At 46.3% G+C, this 21,226-nt stretch overlaps 1 protein-coding gene across 6 annotated transcripts in view; it reads left to right on the forward strand.

The window, feature by feature from the left end:
- Window positions 1–17,788, forward strand: part of HLCS (holocarboxylase synthetase) — a 229,498-nt gene extending 211,710 nt beyond the window's left edge. For 5 of the 6 annotated variants that reach the window (XM_073890607.1, XM_073890584.1, XM_025871546.2 and 2 more), the window contains 5 exons: window positions 3,167–3,234; window positions 4,728–4,888; window positions 10,130–10,244; window positions 12,637–12,850; window positions 14,540–17,788. In XM_073890607.1, the coding sequence (XP_073746708.1) occupies window positions 3,167–3,234; window positions 4,728–4,888; window positions 10,130–10,244; window positions 12,637–12,850; window positions 14,540–14,711 (730 nt within the window). In that variant the 3' untranslated portion in view covers window positions 14,712–17,788. Of the gene's footprint in view, window positions 1–3,166; window positions 3,235–4,727; window positions 4,889–10,129; window positions 10,245–12,636; window positions 12,851–14,539 lie in introns of those variants that run through there. The other variant, XM_073890678.1, reaches the window with a different exon arrangement.
- The last annotated feature ends 3,438 nt before the right edge of the window (window positions 17,789–21,226 follow it).

A 21,226-nucleotide genomic window follows, 5' to 3' on the forward strand; every position in this document is an offset into this window, starting at 1 on the left:
TTATTTTTGGCCAGAATTTTTCAGAATAATTTTTAAGGGTAACCAATCATCTTTAAGAAATTTTAAAACAAAGAAAAAAATCATCCTAATAAAGCCTAATAAATAATAAATAAAGCCTAAGTAAATCTCCCTCCCTCCCTTTTCTATGAATTTTACATTGTTGGAATAAAAGTATATGTAGTTTTTTTATGGCTTTTTTTATTTAGCAGAGTGTTGAAAGCATTTCTTCCCACATACTCTTCATAACTATCATTTTTTAAAGAAGATTTTATTTATTTATTTGACAGAGAGACACAGTGAGAGAGGGAGCACAAGCAGGGGGAGGGGGAGAGGGAGAAGCAGGCTTCCCGCGGAGCAGGGAGCCTGATGAGGGACTGGATCCCAGGACCCCGGGATCGTGACCTGAGCCCAAGGCAGACGCTTAACGACTAAACCACCCAGGCGCCCTGATAACTATCATTTTTAATGACCGTGAATTATTCCATTGACTTCACCTACCACGGTGTACTCAACATTTACCTGTTGGACACTTAGGTGATTCCCACATTTTTACTTTTATAGCACTGTGGTGAATGTGGACCATTTCCTTAGGTTTGAATCCCCCCAATGGATCGACTGGGTCTGAATTTAAATCGTTCTTTCACTTGTTCATTCAGAATTTTCACACAGGTTCCTACTGGCCTGTCTCCTAGCTTAGTCTTAATTCTTAAAGCTTTACTCCAACCACCTGGTGAAATTCAGGACGTTCCCGTTGGCAGGGCACCCACGAGGTGCTGTGATGTCCTCGGGAACCAAAATGGTCACATTGGCAAAGTGACCCTTTGGGGTCTGGATGTTTCAGACGCAGGAGCAGAGTAGAAAGACGGAGCACTTTCCCCACACGCCCCGTTCGTAAACTCGAGGGAGCGCGCTGAGCTGCCGGGCACAGAAACCTCTCATTCCACAGCCTTCGCAAATGAGGAAAGAAAATCCACAGCAGCAGGGACCCGATCATTAGGTTACCCCCTCCTATTTCTTCTTCTTCTTTTTTTTTTTTTCCTGTTTCCTTTTGTGAGAACATCATCAGCCCGGGATGGAGAAGCATTTATGGTGTCTCCTTTGCTAAAGCAAACTCCGGCGACTTCATTTTCAGAAATGCAAAATTCGTGAAGTTCATAAATGCCTCTTTGTTGACCATGAGCCATGTGGTTTGGCCCCCAGAGTTATCTCAGATGGCACAAATAAATCTGACGGCCTCTAGTTGTCTCAAACTGAGCATTACCTCCCTCCCCCGTTGTCCCCTCCTGCAGAAATTTCCTCTTGGCCTTCAGCTGCACAAACTCCGTCTTCTCATCAATATGCCCTGTTAACTGCTGCCAAACCTCCAGCAGTTGAGTGCATATGTTCCCTTAATCATTTCTCTTTGTTCTAGAAGTCTGTGTTGGTTTCTAAACCTCCCCCATCCCCTCGCCTAATTCCACCATCACCATCACTGGCTTATAGACACGACTGTCTACTGTCTACATGTTTATTTGAAGAACATCCTAGATGGCCTGCCATTGAGAAGGGCTTTTGCAGTCTGCTCACAGTGTGCCAAATCATCCCCCCCCCACTCCCCTAGAAAAGTGTGTTAACTGCCACCCGAAGCCTTCGGAGCCCAGGTGAGGGGCTGCCGGAACTTTCTGGAAAGCACGAGGCTCCAAGAAGACAGTGTTAATGTCTTGGCACAGACAAAGATTCCTTCTCTGTTTTCCACTGGTCCAACCCAAGAAAAGGACGCTTTATTCTTGGAGCCCACCAGTGTATAGGAACCGTCGGTCTCAATGGGTTATTCATGGTGTCCAAGAGAAATACTTCTGGAGCTGTGCTTCTTGTACGATGAAAAGTGGACAAGGCAGCCTGCTCGCTGGGAATGCCCTGTGCCTGTGGGACCCGCCGGCCCCCTCCCGACGTGGCCAGGCTCCTCTTTGCAAGCGAAGGGGTCTTCTGGGCTCCTCGTGACCGCAGTCTGCACACCGGTGCCCAACTCTGTTGGCCAGTGTGCGCGGGGAGGCACTGTGTTGTTGCTCTCTGCTTTTAAGTGTATTTCTCCTCTTACCCTGTGTAGACCTCTCACTCCCTGCCCCGAGCCCTGAGAGCAGCTGAAGAACCACCAGAGCGGGGGTCCAGGGCCCTTTCTCCTTGGCTCGGGCGCTGCTATGGAACCCTGGAAACTCTTACTGGAAAGGTCCTACAAATACCATCTCTCCATCCTCCCTCCCCTGCCTCTTCCCTCCCCCAAAAGTATTTCAGAGAGTCCCTGGCAGCTGCACGGACAGTGGACCAACTCGATTTTGGCTCTGTTTAATAAATCCCACCATGAACCGTGCCCGCTCAGTACCTGGTCAGCAACTTCTGGGAATGCAGAGGAAAGCCTTCCTAACACGGAGTTAAAATATGTAGAAAGTAGCTGGGAGGAAATTCTCGGTGTGAGGGATTGTTTTCCACCCCCTTTCCTATTCTGAAGAAAAAAAAAAAAGGTTAATGTTGACCCATTTGGTGGAGATATAAGGCATTTTTCTGCTTATCCCCAAAGGGAAGTTTGCGTTCTTTTAAATGAAACCATTTTAAAAGCAGAACTCAAGCCTAAAATGATCCATGGTTCTCCGGACTTCTCAGAAGGTGTAGATTTATTTACTATAGTTAAAACATAATTAGTTCTCAGGGGATAGTGTATCTTTTAAACGGCTTTATTGCCACCATATTGGCTTTCTGAATAATCAGAAACTTCTGTTATGATTATGGTCTAGTGTTTGGACAGAAACGCACCGTAAGTAGAAACAAATGTCAGGAACTGCTAGTTGTCACTCGGAGTAAGGGACACCACATCAGAGGGGAAGAAAGAACTTTCCGATAGGATATTCCAAAGAAATGGAATCAAACAACATCTTAAATGAACTAACAGCTCAGGCGGGCACCCCAACCCCAATCTTTTTTGATTCAATGGTGTTTTCTTTGTCTCTTCTCCTTCGTTATCACTACAGAGGCTGGGAATGGGGTCAGTATCCCTCGAAACCCGGGAAAGGGCCCTTTTTCTTCCCCACACAGCCCCGCAGATGAGTGTGCATAGGGTCCTCCTCTCGTCTGAGCCGTAGGCTCTGCTGTCATGTCCCTGTTCTGGCTGACCAGTCTTTCCCACCGTTTGCAGATTGATGTTTGAGATCCCGCAGGAAATGGGGTTAATAGCCATCGCAGTCCGCCAAACGCAGGGCAAAGGTCAGTCATCTTTTGTTATCATTTCTGTTGTTCTGCTCTTTAAAATCTGTGGCTCCTTGTGGCCAGGTTGCCCATTGATTGTGTGTGCTGATCACGGAGAAGACTCCCATTAGGAGTGCTTGTTTTCACACCCCCTAAAATGGAGGAAGAGGGGGGGAAATTGATCAGAAGACTGAGTTTTGGTAGAATTAAAGCTTTCTCTCCAGTGGAGATGGTTATTAATCACTGGACATTTGCTGGGGATGGTTTTAACATACCATCACCTACATCTTGTAAATTCTTCCTGACACATTCTGGGCATTGCAGTGTGTGAATCGTTACTGTGTTATAGAGACATTTATTTGCCTGAAGGTTCTCCGGGAGGTGCCTTCTGGGTTCCTGTTGAGTGTCCCATGGAGAGCCCTTTCGTCTGCCAGCCCCCACCCCAGCCGCACTGGAAATTCCATGACCAGTGGTCAGTGCCCCTTCACAAAGTGACCACAGAGAAGCCAAGGACTGATCCGAGCTTCTGCCACCTGCTGACCCCGAGACCCTCAGAAATGAGAGCCCGCATCCTCCCAGAATCCACTTGGGGTCCAACCGCAAGCAGACTCTGTGCTTAGTGGTCCTGCCGGAGGCACTTGGCCCCCGCTCCCGCCGGTGCCAGGCCAACCCAAACGTGCTTTTAACTCTCAGAGGCTCTTATGCCTTTCTCAGAAGGAGCAACGAAATAAGAAATCCACTGTTTTCCACTTCTTTCCTTTGAACACGTCTTTTGAACATAACTCAAAGAGAAAATTCATTTTACCCAAAGCTGGGGGTGGGGGGCTCAATACGGTGGTTAAAAAAAAAAAAAGAACATAGAAGAACTTGGATTATACCTCTCATTTTTGGATTATACCTCTCATTTTGAGCATTTTATTTTCTTGACTTCTATCTTAGGAAAAATAATCTCGAGAGTTAATATCAGGGATTACTTTTTAAAGTCTGCTTCTTTCCCCCCGTGTAACAGTGAGATATAATTCACAGACCATACAGTTCCCCAATTAAAGTATACAATTCTGGGGTTTTTAATATATTCACAGGGTTGTGGGACCATCACCACAATACGGGTCACTTCTAAACTGTGGTGTCCAGGACCTCTCCTGGACCAGGACAGACTCAGTCCGGTTTCCCCACTGTCTCTGTTTTTGCCAGCATTACCAGATGGTGACAATTAAGCTGACAGTCATGTTCAGACCCTGTAGGACTTTGAATCATCAAAGCGTAAATGATGTGCTCACTGAGGCAGAACATTCAGCTACTTATCAGACACTTGTTCAGGAACACAGCGCCAGACTTTAAAACGCTTCTCTGTTCTTGAGTTCACCCCAGAACCTCCAAGCATCTTCATCAGTGCAGGTTGATTACACGTGGGGCTCTGAGTCCTGGGCCCATTTTCGGGTGCTGCATGCATCTGACTGTTCACGTGGCAGGGTGGCCACTCTCCTGATGGGGGGCCCTCTGTGTTCCAGGGCGGGGAGCAAACGCTTGGCTGAGCCCCATGGGATGCGCTCTGTCCACCCTGCTCATCTCCATCCCACTGAGATCCCAGCTGGGACAGAGAATCCCATTCGTCCAGCATTTGATGTCCCTGGCCGTGGTGGAGGCGGTGAGGTCCATCGCTGAGTACCAGGTAGGTGCGATTTGCCCACCCTGGGTGCAGATCTCAGTTGAGGTTGGTGTGTGGATGCATCTGAATGACCGCTGCGTGTAGAGTTTCAGGCTGCTCTTCGCAAAGCAGGCAGCAGAGTGCTCCTGGAGTTTTAAAAGCACTGTCAGCTCATAGCTTGGCTCTGGGGTCGCCGGGATGGGTTTATTTCCCAGAATTCCCTTACTGTGCTGTTGTCAGATTGCTCAAGCCTCTCCTCCCCCCACCCCCTTAATTGAAGCACACTGGACTGACATACCACACTGTTGTGTTTTCTGGCAAAAAGGCTTATTGTGTGGACCTAAACAACCTTCTCATTCCCTATCTTCATTTAGCACGGTCCATGCGTAGCAGAACGACCCTTGTCTGTGGCTGCCCAGGTTCAAAGTGCAGGTTCATTTGGGGTGTCTGCTCCCCGCTGTAGGGACAGGGGTGCTTCATCATTACCATCGGATGCTGCTGTGTCAGTTAGTAAAGAGACAAGAGGGTGATTAATGCAGTTTTCCTGGACAAATTTCATGGGTCCTCCCGGGCCTCCCTCCTACCTACATTTCTTCTCTCAGGCCAAACACAATTATAGTATTAATTCCTGAAGTGAGAGGCTAAGATCATGACTTTCAAAGGGGCCTGTCCTCGTGTTTAACAGGGAAGCAGCCCTCCCCTCCAGTGTGGTCATGTCCTCATGGTCACCGTGTATAAGACTGGGGTATGTGTTTCCCAAGTCACATCAAGTCCCTGGCACGCACACTGAAAGGTGACATTTATGACCAGCGTTCAGCATCCTTGCCCTCTGTATCCCAAGGGCCTGGGCTCATCCGACTGTCACACACCTTCACAGGTCAGCCTGCAGCCCCTGAACGAGACATTTTGCCTCACAGAGGGCAGGTGAGAAGATAAAGTTCTGTTGTGGGGGGAAATATTTTTAGCCCTAGCGGCAGGTTCGTTAGTCTTAGGAAAATAATTTAAAATTTATGTCAGGTTGCCTGGGTGGCTCAGCCAGTTAAGTGTCTGCCTTTTAAAGAAAATTAAAATTTACATCAAATGCCCTCCTTAATGCCCATCACCCCATACCCCACCCTGCCAACCCCCCCTCCAGCAACCCTCAAGCACTGGATGTTATATGCAACTGATGAATCACTAAATTCTACTCCTGAAACTAAGAATATACTATATGTTAACTAAATTGAATTTAAATTTTTTAAAAAAAGAACAATGCTAAGAAAAACATGCAAAAAATAGTATTAATTTCATGCAAACTATTATAAAACATTATCTTCTAAAAAAAGGAAGAACAATATTAAGAAAAACATGCAAAAATAGTATTAATCATTCCATGCAAACTATTATAAAGCATTATTATCTTCTTTAAAAAAAATAAAATGATGGGATGGGGTGGGATGGGGTAACTGGGTGATAGACATTAAGGAGGGCATATAATGTGATGAGCACAGGGTGTTATATAAGACTGATGAATCACTGAACTCTGCCTCTGAAACTAATAAGACACTATGTTAATTAATTGAATTTAAATTTAAAAAAGGAAATTAAAAAACGGTAGGAAACAAGTAAGAAATAAAAAATAAAATAAATAAAATTTAAAATTTAAATTACTCTGTTTAGCTTTTTCTTGGCTTTGTGACCTTGCAGCCTCGCTTGTTAACTGAGCAAGCATTCTCTGAGTGCCTGCTAGCCAGGAGGCCGTGCCAGGCACTGCGGGCAGCAGGATGTGAGGTGGGAAGCTTGCCCTGGAGGGGGGGGGGGGGGGGGGGGGGCTGCACCTGATGGGCGTGTGTCCCTCCTTATCCTTAAGGAGCTCCCACCTGAGTTCCTGTCCTGTGTCTGCAGTCCTGCAGCTCAGTCACACCTGTGTGATGTGACTTTGGCTAGGGGTTGGGCTTATTCTTGTTTTATTTTTAGTTTTACTGAGATAGAATTGACAGCCCCCACTGTGTAAGTTTGAGGTGTGCAGCATAGTGACTTGGCATACATATATTATGAACTGATTACCACAGTAAGTTAACCTCCTTCACCTCCTAGGGTCACCAAAAAACATTTTTCCCCCTGTGATGAGAACTTTTAAGATTTATTTTCTTAGGGGCGCCTGGGTGGCTCAGTTGGTTGGGTGACTGCCTTCAGCTCAGGTCATGATCCTGGAGTCCCGGGATCGAGTCCCGCATCGGGCTCCCTGCTCGGCGGGGAGTCTGCTGCTCCCTCTGACCCAAACCCCTCTCATGCGTGCTCTCTCTAACACATAAATAAATAAAATCTTTAAAAAAAAAAAAAAGATACAGAGACAACTCCATAAAAAAATTTAAAAAAAAAAGGTTTACTTTCTTAGTGTTTTTAAAAAAATTTTTTTAATTCAATTTAATGAACATATTGTGTATTATTAGCTTCAGAGGTAGAATTTAGTGATTCATCAGTTGCCTACAACACCCAGTGCTCATTCCATCACGTACCCTCCTTAATGCCCATCTCCCAGTTGCCCCCTTCCCCTTAGTGTTTCTTTTGAACAGAGCCATTTGGCCTACACAGCACAGCTCCAAGATGGTTGGAATAGGCCCCAGTTGCAGAGAGTTTGCCTCTCTTACATCCTTGGCCGGATGTCCCCATCAGCACACAGATCGTGCCCGTCTCCCTGGACCAGAAGCGGTGTCCCGGGAATGCCCGCGATTCCTTCCAGAACCCTCGTTGCACTGCCGGCTGTCCGTCCCTCTGTTCCTTCTGTCTCAGAGGTCCCCGCTGGGCGCCGGGAGCCCTCCACCCCCACACTCCTGCTTCTGCTCTCCTCCCCGCACTTGCAAGTTCTGTTTGCCCTGGGAGGCCCAGCTCCAGTGCCATTCCCAGAAACTTCTAGCTACAAACTCCCTCCTCTAACTAACCTTTTGGCATTTTGAAATTCTGAGCCGCTTTCATGGTCTCTCCCATGGATTGCTCGGAAGCAGGGTTATTTGTCCTCCTGTACCATCTCCTGTAAAGCAACCAGCTCCTTGAATGCACGGTTAGTTTTATGTTGGTCCCAAAGGGCCTAACCTGGTGTTTTATCCTGGGAGGACTGCCAACCGCAGCTGTTTGAATAAATCATTGAGATGGTGAAAAATAAGCATGCAGCCTTTCTCTTCATCTTGAAACAGAGGTCATTGTTTACCTGCACGAGAACCCACGATTTCCTAAGCTCTGCAGCATTAACTAACTAGGTCCGAAAATGTGAAGTAAAACAAGAGCCCAGGGGCAGGGCCAGTGCAGAGGAAAGCGGCCACCCACATGCTGGGGGAGCAGTTTCCAAGCTTGGGCAGGGACTGTGCTGGGCACAAAGGGACGTGGGAAGGCAAGAGAGGACAAAGAAGGGGACCTGAGAGAGTGACCAGAAATGTCTCCTCTGTGTCGCCTGGTGTCCCCTGGGACAAGGTGGCAGAAGGCCTCCTTGCTCCGGCCCCCACTGAGATCCCTGTTCTACAACAGAAAAAACTATGAAGCTCCCTAATCAGGTAGAGGTCATGGCGCACACCCGCATCTTGTCTATGCTTTTGTTCTTTGGTGCTTCTGCGTTTCTTCCCCTCACCATCGAGCACTACACGCTAGGGCAGACGAGCTTCTGAAGAACAGAAACGCATTCTAACTGGCCACCATACAAAGAAGCCTTTGTCCGAGGGAAAGGAAGGGATTTCTTGGAAGCAGCAGGCTACGTAGCATAGTGTTAAGCACCCAGGGGCCTGGTGTCAGAAAGCCCCGGGTTCGAATCCCAGCTCTGCCGCTTCCGAGTGTAACCTCAAGCAAGCCAGGCCATCTCTCTCCGCTTCAGTTTCTTCCTTGTTCAATAGAGGTGAATCTAGTACCCCCATGTGGGTTTGGTGTTAAGTGACACACAGACCAGAGCTGAGATGGGGCTCGGGGCCGGGCGGGCCCTCCGTGACGGAAGAGCTAGCCCTGTGGGATCAGAGGCCACCTGCTACGCTGCAATCTTTTGGTTTATTATGCTGAGTGTCTTTCTTCCAGATTTTCTTCCTCTACCCACACATGGACCACCTGGCTGCCAGCCCCAGGCCCCGGAGGCTGGGCAGTTCCAGCACCCACTGAGTCTCACCCAGTCTCTGTTTCCCCGCTTAAAAATCACAGCAAGAGTTGGGGGTCTGGGGGGACCAGCTCAAGGCAGGGTCCACCCTTGGACCATTCCACTGTGACTGTGACCGAGGGCCCCAGGCCGGGCTGCCCAGGTTTGCTTCTGGATGGAGAGGCAGTGAGCCGCAGAACAAATCAGTTTCTATTTCTGGTTGACTGTTGGCAATTCTTTGAGGCCCTCGGTGATAATCCAGTGAACCGGGTTCCTTCTCTGTATCTCTCTAGGATTCTACTTGAGATATTTCTACCCACCTTTTGTGACAGTGGTTAATTTGGGGCATCTTTCTCTCTCGAGCATGAGCTCCTTAAGGAAAAAGAACCCTGAGCGTATTTCGGTCTCCCTGCCTCCCCCCTCACCCGCACACGGTAGGTACTCAGTGGGGGTGGCCATTGACATGGGAACCCCTTGGAGATCTTGAAGGTTTGGTTCCAGATCACCACAATAAAGTGAGTCAAAGGAGTTTTTGGTTTCCCGGTGCATATAAAAGTCATGTTTACACTACACTGTGGTCTATTAAGTATGCAATAGCATTGTGTCTAAAAAAACAGTGTACCTACCTTGATTAGAAGATACTTTATTGCCCAAAAATGCTAACCATCACTGGAGCCTTCAGCAAGTCATAATCACTGATCACAGATCACCGTAACAAAGATTGGAAAAGTTTGAAATGTGACAATTAACAAAACGTGACACAGAGACCCAAAGGGAGCAAATACCGTTGGACAAATGGCACTGATAGACTTGCTCAACTCAGGGTTGCCACCGACCTTCAATTTGTAAGAAACACAGTGCCCATGAAGCACAATAAAGCAAAGCACAAGAAAACGACCATGCCTGGCCTGGGATAATGAAGAGTGCAGGGGTGTGGAGAGAACCCAGGATTTACACCAGATACGTTCTGTAGGTCTCTCTCCTGGCCCCAAGGTGGTCCTTGACCACTGGATTGTCCCAGAGAAGGGATTAGCCCTCAGAACAAGAAGCGAGGATGAGATCCCATGTTCCATTAGATTCGAGAGTATCCGGCTCATCTTCCTTTTAGCTGGATGACCTCTTCCGGCCCCTTTGTGTCCCGTGATTGCTTGATTAACGTGCAGATTTTCCTTTAGGATATCAACCTACGAGTGAAGTGGCCCAACGATATTTATTACAGTGACCTCATGAAGCTTGGTGGAGTTCTGGTTAACTCAACACTTTTGGGAGAAACATTTTATATACTCATCGGTGAGTTGTGAAAGCCTTTCCTCCACATTTTTAGATGAATAAAAACAAAAATAAAAATGGTTTTTACATGGCTACCTTGAGGGGAGTGGATTATCATATGGGATTACTTTTTCTTTGAGCCTTGAGTCACAGAGCACAATATGTATGCAAAGCAGGCCGGATGGTTGAAAGCCCCTTGCAGAGGTTTAGCGTTCCTGTCTCTGGCCATGGAAACCACCAAATCGATACCACATCAAACAGGTTTTTTATTGCACCTCTCCACACGCCGGCTTCTTGTTGAATCAGAAATGGTGAAAATAAACATTTAATATGCCATTTTGTAATAAGGAAAGAAAGCTAATTGCAAGGATGGGGCTCCTGGTGCTCCTGCATTCTTAATTGGACCTTCCCAGGCCATGAAAAAGTTGTGTGGGTTTTTTTTGTTTTTTGGGTTTTTTTGTTTTTTTGACCTTCAGAAGAAGCTCCAGGCTGGTCAAGGTGGGGTGCAGAATCCCATTTCCCCTCAGCGTGTCCATATCAGGCAAGGAGACGGATTCAGAAACAATTTCAGAAGTTCTCAGGCTCCTGCTCATCCGAGCATCCACTTCTCCCTAAGGCCCAGGAGAACTTAATGTTCAGAAATGAGTAATGAGCAGAAAATGTGTGATGATGTGTCTGTGGGAAGTACCAGCCCCAAAGTGCAAAGCTTAAGTTTCCAGCTCTACCACCAATGGGCAGTATTATTCTGAGCAAACTGCTTCATAGCCTCCAAGCTCTCCTTCTCATTTTTAAATGTGTTCGCTAGGCTAGATGCACATATCCCGAAGTCGGGCCCAGAGATGTCGAGGAGGTCCAGGGATGGCTTCTGTCAGTATGGGGGAAAGGAAACGTGGTCCTGTAGGGAGAATTCATGGCTTTTATTACGTTCTTAAGGCCATAGGAGGTGATGGGGGGAGGGAGGTGTCTTTGGGGAAAGAGTCAGGGTCCCCAACAGAGGTGCTCTCTGGGCTTTGGAAAGACATGGCCTGAGTTGGCAGTAGTCAGTGCTGCTGTTTCCCCAGGACTTGGAATTTTCTGAATATATGGGAGATTGTTCAGCACCATATGCACTTAATTGAATGCCTTACGCTCCATACTGTGTGTGTTGTTGAATGAACAAATGGACAACTGCCGATTCATCCCTGTTGCTATAGTTACTTGTTTTTTTTTCCAGATATAATTTACATTGCTTAGTATTTTAATAGCCAGTATATTTAAAAAAAAAAAATCTGAGGCCTATCAATCCTTCCCTTCACACTGAGAATGGCTCGGAATATTGACCAAAGAATACTGTTCTTGTAAATGTCATCATTCCATCAGAGGCGAGTATTTGGAGAAGTGTTTTCCTCGGAGGCACTGAAAACAAGAGCATCTCACTGCTTAGTTCTTGTAGTATTTCATTTCTTATTGAAGACCTCTTTGAGGTTGATTCAGGACCCTGTTGAAAACTGAGGTTTGGCTTCTCGAAGGCTCTAGCTCTCTGGGAGAGGGTTGGTGGTATTAAGTAACGGCAGAGACAAGCCTGTTCAGACTCCACTGCTGGTACCTCCCGTTCCTGAAGCCCTGGGTCAGGAGCCTATAAAAGAGCCACTGAACATGGGTTGGCCCCTTGCCAGCAGCGTAACCCTAGCACCAAAGACTTCCAAGGATAACGTATTAAAAAGATGTGTTCTAGGGTTATGCCATGACCAAGGTTTGAAATCTCTGAATCCAGAGTTTACTCCTTAAGAACCGAGTGAAATTCTGCATTTTCAGGCATGTGTTTTTGTTATTCAAGTCGGAAAAGAAACAAGAGATTGTACTTTATATTGGGCTCAGTGCAGAGCTAGAGTTCTTGGCGAGACCACATGAAGTATTGTTTCAGAGGCCACTGCAAGGAGCTTTGCCCCATTCAGAGCTTCTGTTTCATTGAATCGAATCTGGCTGGTTTTTTCCCCCCAACCCATCTGCGGCAAGGTTGGGGTGGACAGGGATAATCCTCGAACAAGGATGATAAAGGAACGATGAAAAGGAAGATGGTCCCAAAGACATAAGTCATTCATTTTTTTTTTTAAGATTTATTTATTTATTTGAGAGACAGAACGCTTGGGGCATAGGGGCACAGGGAGAAGGAGAAAGAATGTTAAGCAGACACTGAGGGGCTCAATCTCACAACCCCGAGATCACGACCTGAGCTGAAACCAAGAGTTGGACGCTTAACCGACTGCACCACCCAGGCGCCCCGAAAAGTCTTTCTTTAAGTGGCCAGACATGATAAATTTGAAATGAGGGAAAGGAAGCAGGGAGTCGGGGATAAAGGCTGTAACTCCTTCCAGGTGCTTGGGAGGCCATCAATAGGTTGAGCCGCTCATGCTTTTCAACTGTTTTTGTGCAGGCTGCGGATTTAACGTGAGTAACAGTAACCCTACCATCTGCATCAATGATCTCATCACAGAATACAATAAACAGCACAGGGCAGAGCTGAAGCCCTTAAGAACCGACAGTCTCATTGCCAGAACTGTGACCGTGCTGGAGAAACTGATCGACACATTTCAGGACAAAGGGCCCAATGGCGTTCTTCCCCTTTATTATAAGTACTGGGTACACAGGTCAGTGCTGGCCCGTCTTCATTCTTTTAAAGTGTCTTTATTAAGTGAGTAGTTCAGTATCTTAAAACAAGAAACTAAGCACAGGTCTACGTAATTTTTTTTTTTTTTTTAAGATTTATGTATTTGAGAGAGAGAGAGAGAGTGTGTGCAAGCAGGGGAGGCGCAGAGGGAGAGAGAGTCTCAAGGAGACTCTGCACCGAGCACGGAGCTCAGCGCGGGGCTCGATCCCACGACCCCAGCGTCACAACCTGAGCTGACACCGAGAGTCAGATGCTTAACCTACTGCACCACTCAGGTGCCCCTAGATAATTATTTTTTACCTTTCTGATGGAGAAAACTGGTGTCCACCACGTTGAGCGAGTTACCATCAGCAACCCCAGGATGGACCAGCATCCCGTGCGTGCTGGTGGGATGTTATGGGAAAGGACACAACCTCGCCCGAGAGTTTTCCACGTGTCTGGTTTAAGTGGAGCCTAACGCGAGGAAACAGACACACGTTAAATTGTAGAACATTCTAGATAACAAAGAGTTTTCAAAGCGAGAGCCCAGGGGGCGTGGGAGCACCCTCACCTGGGAACATGTTAGAAATGCACATTCTCAGGTTCCACCCTGAGCCTCCTAAATCAGAAACTCAGGCTGGTTGATCATTCGTGTTTTAACACATGCTCTGGGGGCTCCTTGTGCACCCAGAGCTTGAGAAGCACTCTGGTGAGTACCAGCAGGCCTCTAATGCATCAGAAATGTCCATGTCTTCCAACACAAAAAATAAAAAGAAGTTCGGAGATTTGTTAGAGATTAAAGAGGTATGACAACCAAATGCAAAATGTGATTCATGATTCGATCCTGGATGGGAGGAAATTGCCACAAACGATATTAATGGGGCAATGGGGGAAATTTAAACATGAACTCTATACTAGATGTTATTATATGGAGATTAGATTTCTTGAGGGTGATAATGGTATTCTAGTTTTGTGGGAGATTGTTCTTAGGAGGGACATGCTGAAGTATTTAAGTATAAAGTGTCATGATGCCTGCAACTTATTTTTAAATGTCAGCAAAAAAGCATGTGTGTGTGTGCATGAAGAGGGGAAGCGAATATGGAAAATGTTATCAGTTGGTGTGAATATAAGTGAAGGGGGATTCTGGGGGTCATTGTCCTATTTCTTCAACTCTTCTGTAGGTTTTACATTCTTCCAAATAAAAATGAGTGGCGGGCGGCGGGGGGGGGGTTGACCTATATTTTTAAAAACTAACAAGGATGTAACTCAACAGGTACATTTGGAAAACATTAAAAGAAGCAGTGTTAGAGTGACTTTAACTTGCCGTTGATGGTACCCAGCTTCGTTTTAGAAAATGGGCTTTCCAACTCAGTTTCTTTTTCCCCAAACCCCTAGAATTGCACAGTGGTTCTTAAAAGTGCTGGAGGGCGAGGAGGTGGGGCAAATCATCATCCAGATGATCGGAATTAGGAGAAAGGCTACACTCCCTATTGGAATTACCATCATCCTGATTCTTCTAATAGTTATCAAAACAGTTCATGTGGGACCAGTGAAAGTCGGAGCATTTTATCCGGCCCACCCCCTTCCCGTGCCCCCCCCATCCCTCTGCCGGAGGGGTGAGTACTTAGCTACCTGTCTCTAGATGCTGCATTACCTTTCCCACTGACCCTCTGCTGTTCTTCACACACAGTGGCCAACGGGTCCGCCTGGGAGGCCTCGAGGGGCCAGAGGTGTGGATAGTCGGCCTGGATGACTCCGGGTTCCTTCAGGTCCAAGAGGAGGACGGCGAGGTGGTGACCGTGCATCCCGACGGCAACTCCTTTGACATGCTGAGAAACCTGATCATCCCCAAACAGCAGTAGCCAGGCCTGGGGCCTGCCTGGGGCCACCGGGTAGTGAGAGGGCCGGCAGAGCCCACCCCAGTGAGCATTCCAGTTAATTCCTGCTGCCTTTCCTGGCCCGAGGATCTGGAAAACGGATTTAGAGTTGTAGGCAAACGTGGCCTCCCTCCAGTTAACCTGCTTAATTCCTTAATGTTGTTCTGTCTGTTGCCATTTTACTTGGCGTTCGCGAATGTTCTGGGGCGGAGGGATGCCAAGCGGAAGATTTAGCTCAGGTGAAGCACCACCACACGTGTGAAATCCTTCTCCCCTCTTGGGCTTGGATGTGTGTTTATTGCCCCCCCCCAAAATTTTTTTTTATTTCGAAAACAGCAACGGAATAATTCAGATGTTTCCCTGGTAGTGGAGACCTTCACTCCCAGACTATTAAAAAACAAATCAAAAATAGCTTCCAGGTCCAGGCCAGCGATGAGGTAGAGGTTTGGTAGCACTGTTTATACGCATCCAGGGAGGCGTTTTCCTCTAGGAACATACGTTGGCACTTGGTCGTTTTATTTTTTTTGTTAATAAGAGAAAAGATGGTAGGCTTCTGAGCGTTACCTCTGGGCCCGGTGGTTTGTGGTCCCGCAACAGGGCCTGAGTAGCTGCTAAGATGGGTGTCACTGGTGTGCTTGCAGTGACCTGGTAGAGGAAATTGATTACCTACTTCGACAGTAATTTTATGAGCTCTCTTTTTCATAAGTTTGAATGTACTGCAGACTCTGAAGGGATGGGCTCAAGTTCAAGATCCTTAATGCGTTGATGAGGCCTTGTGTGCGTGCGGGGGTTGATGATTGGGCCCTAACAGCTGGAGACAAGGACTCACTCATACCACACACCAGGGAGGATTTGGAACTTTTAAGCCCGTTGTAGGCTCACTTTGAAATCTGGAGCATTCCTGAAAGACCGTTTGGTGCACAGAATGTAGAAGTACGTGGCATTTTGTCTGTAAGTCATAATTTTTGCCCCCCTTTCCCTAAATTGCCAAGAAACAAAATGCAACTGATACCGAACACCATCATTTAAGAGGGAGGAGTGTGTGTGTGTGTGTGTGTGTGTGTGAGAGAGAGAGAGAGAGAGAGAGAGAGAAGCTTTTAAAAGAAGATATTCAAGATCTGATGCCCTAAAAGTCTCCGTGGAAGAACAAAAGAAAGGAAACCTTTTGATATGCATTTGCGATTTCCAGATGCACTCCATGCTTTTTCCATGTCACTCCTATCTCTGCTGAACTTGTGAATCACACACATTATTTTTCTGCCTTAAAAGGCCAATTTTTTGCCCACTTTTCTCTCTTCCTGCCAGTCCCAACTGAAATTAGTAGAAGGAAAACTTGATGGAGCCCTCAGCTTTGAACAGAATCCCCTTATTGTGCACGAGCACCAGCTCTACCCAGCTTTACCCAGTCAAGCTAATTCCAGAAACTTGTGGTTTTCAGTATAAAATCTGCCTACCTTTAGCCAGGCGCAGGCAGCGCCATAGGAAGGGGAAAAAAAAAAAAATAGCATGTTTAGTTAAGTACACCAACCCAATATGTGTTTTTTGGAAATGTAACTTTAAAAAAATTTCAGAAGTAATTTTTGCAAATAAGGCTTCCATTAGAATTATTTTTCTCAAAAAAAAAATTGTTCCCTCCTAAGTGTCCAAGTCTTCTTTTGGAACGAGTAACACGTTTCAATAAAAGCCCACAGCACCCCAAAATCAAATGGACTCACCCCTTGAGAGGGCATCTGCAAAATATCATCAAGAGGAAAGATGTCCAGGCTAATGTTGCAAGTTTCATTTCTCAAACTTTGTAATATAAGGCAAGTCATCTCTCAGAGCTGCCATTGTTACTGTTTGAATTTCTTTGGGGGGTTCTTTAATGAAAAACATGCTATGTTTTGTTTTCGGCTGAAGTCCCATTCTAGACAGTTCTGCTTTGGGGGAAAAATGTTATCATTTAATTTCCTTTCTGTAAATTAAAACTAATGATGTGTGGCCGTGTCAGGGCAGATGGAGATGTTCCGGGCATACCGCTTGTTCTCTGTGCTTTCAAGACTGTTTCTTACTTGTGCCGCCCGCAGTTGTCTTGAGGGGGACAAAATAGACTTGAAGCAGATGCTACGTTTTCTGTAAACACGATCTTGCCTCATATGAACCAAAGACTTTTGAAATTCTGCTTCATATAGAACAGCTGAATAAAGCATCTTCCTTAGAGCTATTCGTGTTAGGGAAATTATCTACTCGCTACACCACCCTCACGGATTGGGGGTCTTTGTGCACCTGGCCATCTCTGATCTCAAGGAGTTTTAAAGTCTTAACAGAAATGTTGCATTTTCTTCATAATCTTTAAAACATGGCAACTGAACTCAGGATTGGCATGTGCTTCCAGGGCACTGGATTTGCTCTCGAGTTTAGAGGTTGCGCCTTGAGCATCTATCTGGTTATGTTAAAAAAAAGAAAAAAAGGCAAGACGTCCTTCCTTCCTGGCTGGCCGCGGGTTTCAGGGGAAGCCATGGGAAAGCGCCCCCTGAATGTGCACAAGTTTTCCCTCAAACACATTTTCCAGAAGGCCTTCCCGTGGCCCCTGCCAAAGCAGTGCCCCTTGACCCTGGGCGAAGTCGAAGGATTTCGTGTCTGGTCCAAAATAGTAGGTGGGGTTCACTCTTGCAGACTTTGCCCGATGTGGGAGCAAGTGGGCCTTTGGGGGGGTGCAGGCCAAGGTGGGGGGAGCATGCGGCCTCCAGTCCCCGGGCCCCGCACATACACCCTTGGGGGTGGCCTATGTAGTTGCCCCTGCCCTCGAGCCTGGGAACCAGGAGAGAAGCCAGCCTCATCCAGGAGCTTCAGAATGCAGCAGGGAGACATTTTTGGCTTGCATTCTGGAAGATTTGCTTGCTCTTTACAGTCAGAACACGGAGAATCCTCACTCCTGGGTTACGACTATGCACATCTGAAATTTTAAAAAGTGTAAGCCTCCGCATTTGTACCTTTTCGAAAAATCGCCTCAGAAAAGTAATTACTTTAAACCAATGCCTATAAGAAGCAAGTCTACCAAAATAAACTTAAGATTTTCTGTACAGTTTGTGCTCATTGTTATTTTGACCACAGTTTTATTTTTTAAAAATAGGCAACTACTCTTGGTAACAGTATCTTTATTCATATTTAAACATTTTTACAAAATAAATAGTTTTACATAGTAAGGAATACGTATGTATTTCTAAGTATTGAGAAGTCGGGTGCTTTTTCTGTTGTTTTTGATTTGTTTTTGACAAATGTGTTATGTGTCATACAAAAGAAAAATTTTATTACTCCAGAGAATGAAAGTTAGCAAAACCCAAAGTAAAAAAACCCTTTAAACTGAGGTGAGAAATAAATTTAATATAACCATTTAATATAAATTGAAAAATAAATTTAATATAACAAACTTACTATAAGAACAGATTATGTTCTTGCAGAGTTGTTCTTACTCTTCTGTAAGAACTGCTTGACTTTTGTTTTGAGTTTTTCCCCCCAAGATTTTAACCTTATATATCATACTTAAGTTAGGAACAGCTTGAATAATGCCTCTTTGATAACCCAAGGGCTACAATTCACTAAGATTTTAAACTACTGTAGTTTTCTGGCATTTATTTGAAAATGTTCTTTTTATCCCATTTTATCTGTAGCAGCCCCCACAGTCTACCTTAACTGTCTTACAGTTACAACAAATCTACCTTAACTGTCTTACAGTTACAACAAAATTACAACTTCGGGTAGACTTTGTATAGGATTCATTGACTGTATAAACCTCTCCCGCCCTTAGGGTCCAAGGGGGAAGACTTGGTCATAGGACTTTAAACTGGACAAAGGGTTGGGGGGTGAGGGGTGCAAAATACCCAGCTCTTGCAGATTTCCTCAGAACAGCCTTCTTCATACCCTGTTCCCTTCTCTACAAAGGTATGAATGGAATGGCTTTTCTAGAAAGGGCTTCCACGAACATAAAGGAATTCCTTTCCCTGGGAGGCCCCTTGGAGGGCCCGGCCAGTCTTGAACTGGGTTTATTTCTCAAATCCTTTTGATCTGGCATTTTTGTCAACGTGTTAGGACCCACTACAATTTCCTTCCTTTCTTTCCTTTCTTTCTTTCTTTTTCTTCCTTCCTTTCTTTCTTTCTTTTTCTTTCTTTCTCTTGTGAAAGAGAGTCATATTTATTAAAATGCTTCCTCTTCCCTGCCAGAGCCTCACAGAAGTCAAGAAATGATGGCCCCAGCTTAAATGTGCAGACTTTTAAAGATGGAGGTAACAATATTAGGTTGCCATGGTAATTCCTGTTAACTTTGCACTGAGCTGCCAGCCGCCCAGAAGCCGGCTTGCATAGGAATCTTCCTTCATGTTCTAGGCTATGAAAACCCCGATGTTTGTTTAGACAAGGAAGTTTTCCCTAGTACACATTTCATTTTTCAAGTACATACTCATTGTTAAGACTGTTTACGTTATCATTTGCAAATCTATAATGGTCTTATTTTTTCACAGTAACCTTTGATCTTAAACTGCTGGAAAGCCTTCTTGGTTTGTATTTACTAATGAACACAGACCCAATGATTAATAACAAGGTAGACACAAACGCATTTTGTGGTACTTTATTGAAAAACGTCAGGTGATGTCGCCTGCTCATCAAACCCGCACCTTTCAGGAATCCTGGTTTAATGATGAGACTTATAAGCATAAAAAAATAATACCCCAGGCTTATTTTCTGTGTGCACAAAGAGCTGCTAACGAGGTATAGGTAAGTGCAGTATAGAGGTGTATGCGTTCGATTCTTAGGACTCAGTCCCTTTGCTGTACCACGCATGTTCCTAAATTTGCAAATGTCACCCCTACCATAAGGCTACTGATGCCCTGCTAAGAATGAGGCAGACCCTCAGTGTGACACTAGGTTGGCAAGCGATCACTTCACATTTTGCAAACAATCCTGTATAGGTGCGCCCTGATTCCAGAACAATGAATTGAAGACATTTGTGAACAATCTTTCCACTCAGAAAGGTGCAGAGTTTCCTAAAAGAAAACCATTTTTGAAACAGGGCAATGAGGGAGTGTTTAGAGTGTGGAGCAAATTGAAACACGGTGGTTATGCATCAGTCCATTTCAGAGCCATGGTAGGATTTTTAAATGGTGAAATCTTGAAGCAAAAATATAAAAGTAAGACAAAAATGAATGGAAGTTTATTTTTAAAACACTGCTGGTGCTTTATAAAAGGATTCCTGTTCACCTGTCACATACAGGACATGTTCATGGGGTTTTCTTGCTATGCAGAAAATGCAGGAAATGCTGAAGAAAATGTATACACCATTTTTATACCATCCCTCTAGCGAGTCTTCTTCCACGAGGGCACAGTCCATTGACAATTTTCCATATTGCACATGCAATTTAACTAACTTTATTAGCATTACTTGTAGCAAACACGAGCCTAGGGAATTACAGGTATGTGTGGGCCAGAGGGATGTTGCCTCCCAATCAAACCCGACAGGGGTAGCCAGTCGCCTTGGGCACCTCATCATCATCCACATGTCATTCTCAGACAATATCTATCTGGCTCTCTGTATTTCTGCATTTAATGCCTATCCCATATATTCGGAAGGTGCTATTCTTGGTGCCATCAGGAGTTCACAGGGGTTAGGAGGAAGTAAAAGCTCATGAATGTGCTTGTGAGGCACACCCATGTTCATTCACTCCCTTGGTCTGGGCTTGCGGATGTTTGTACTGAAAAAAGGCTTAAATTAAAACGACAACAGCTTTTAATGAGACTCGTGAATGACTTGTAAAGTCGTCAGAGTTGTTGTCGATGCGTGGGACTTCAATTATCACACCCTGCCTTAAGCCTCTAGGGCGCCCTGAATTCAGGAGGCCTCCCCCTTCCAGGTGGGCCGCGGCCCCCGGCGTGTCTGACTGTATCAGGCTGGGCTCTCCCCTCTACAGAGGCTCTCCCCGGGGTGGAAGCTCCTGCAGTCCCCCGGTGGGACCGCCACTGAGCATCGGGGACGAGGCGAGGGCGCGCGAGCCTGATGTCAAGGTGAGGAACCCAAGTCCGCCCCCAAGACGGGGTAGTTTGAGGTCACACGTGGGACGCAGGGGGCGCTCAGCTCTGCCCCTTCGGAACCCGGCTCCTGGAGAACAAAGGTCTGGAGGGCCTTTCTCTCCCCGCCGCGCCGCAGTCCCCTGCACCGGCGTTGGTGGGATCTACGTAAAAATCTAGAAGGCGGCCGCGGCGTTCTATTAAAATAGTCGTCTCTGTATAAATTAATTTAAACCGTGCATATACAGCTCGCCCCTCGTAACTCGGCTGCACTCTGGAGAACAGGAGCCCGAGGCCTGGCCTATGGCTTCTCCCTGCGGGCAGCCCTGCGCGAGGTCACCTGCCGTTGGTGATGATGACCGAGGCGCCCAGGTAGTGCGGCAGCGGCGCGCCGGGCGGCGAGGCGGCGGCGGGGCCGGGGGCCCGGGGCCGCAGCGCGCCGGCCGCCGCCTCGGGGGCGCCGG

The sequence above is a fragment of the Callorhinus ursinus genome, unplaced genomic scaffold, assembly GCF_003265705.2.
Source record: "Callorhinus ursinus isolate GAN/ISIS: 27379988/994484 unplaced genomic scaffold, GSC_fseal_2.0 scaffold1, whole genome shotgun sequence".
In the NCBI taxonomy this organism is placed as follows: Eukaryota; Metazoa; Chordata; class Mammalia; order Carnivora; family Otariidae; genus Callorhinus; species Callorhinus ursinus.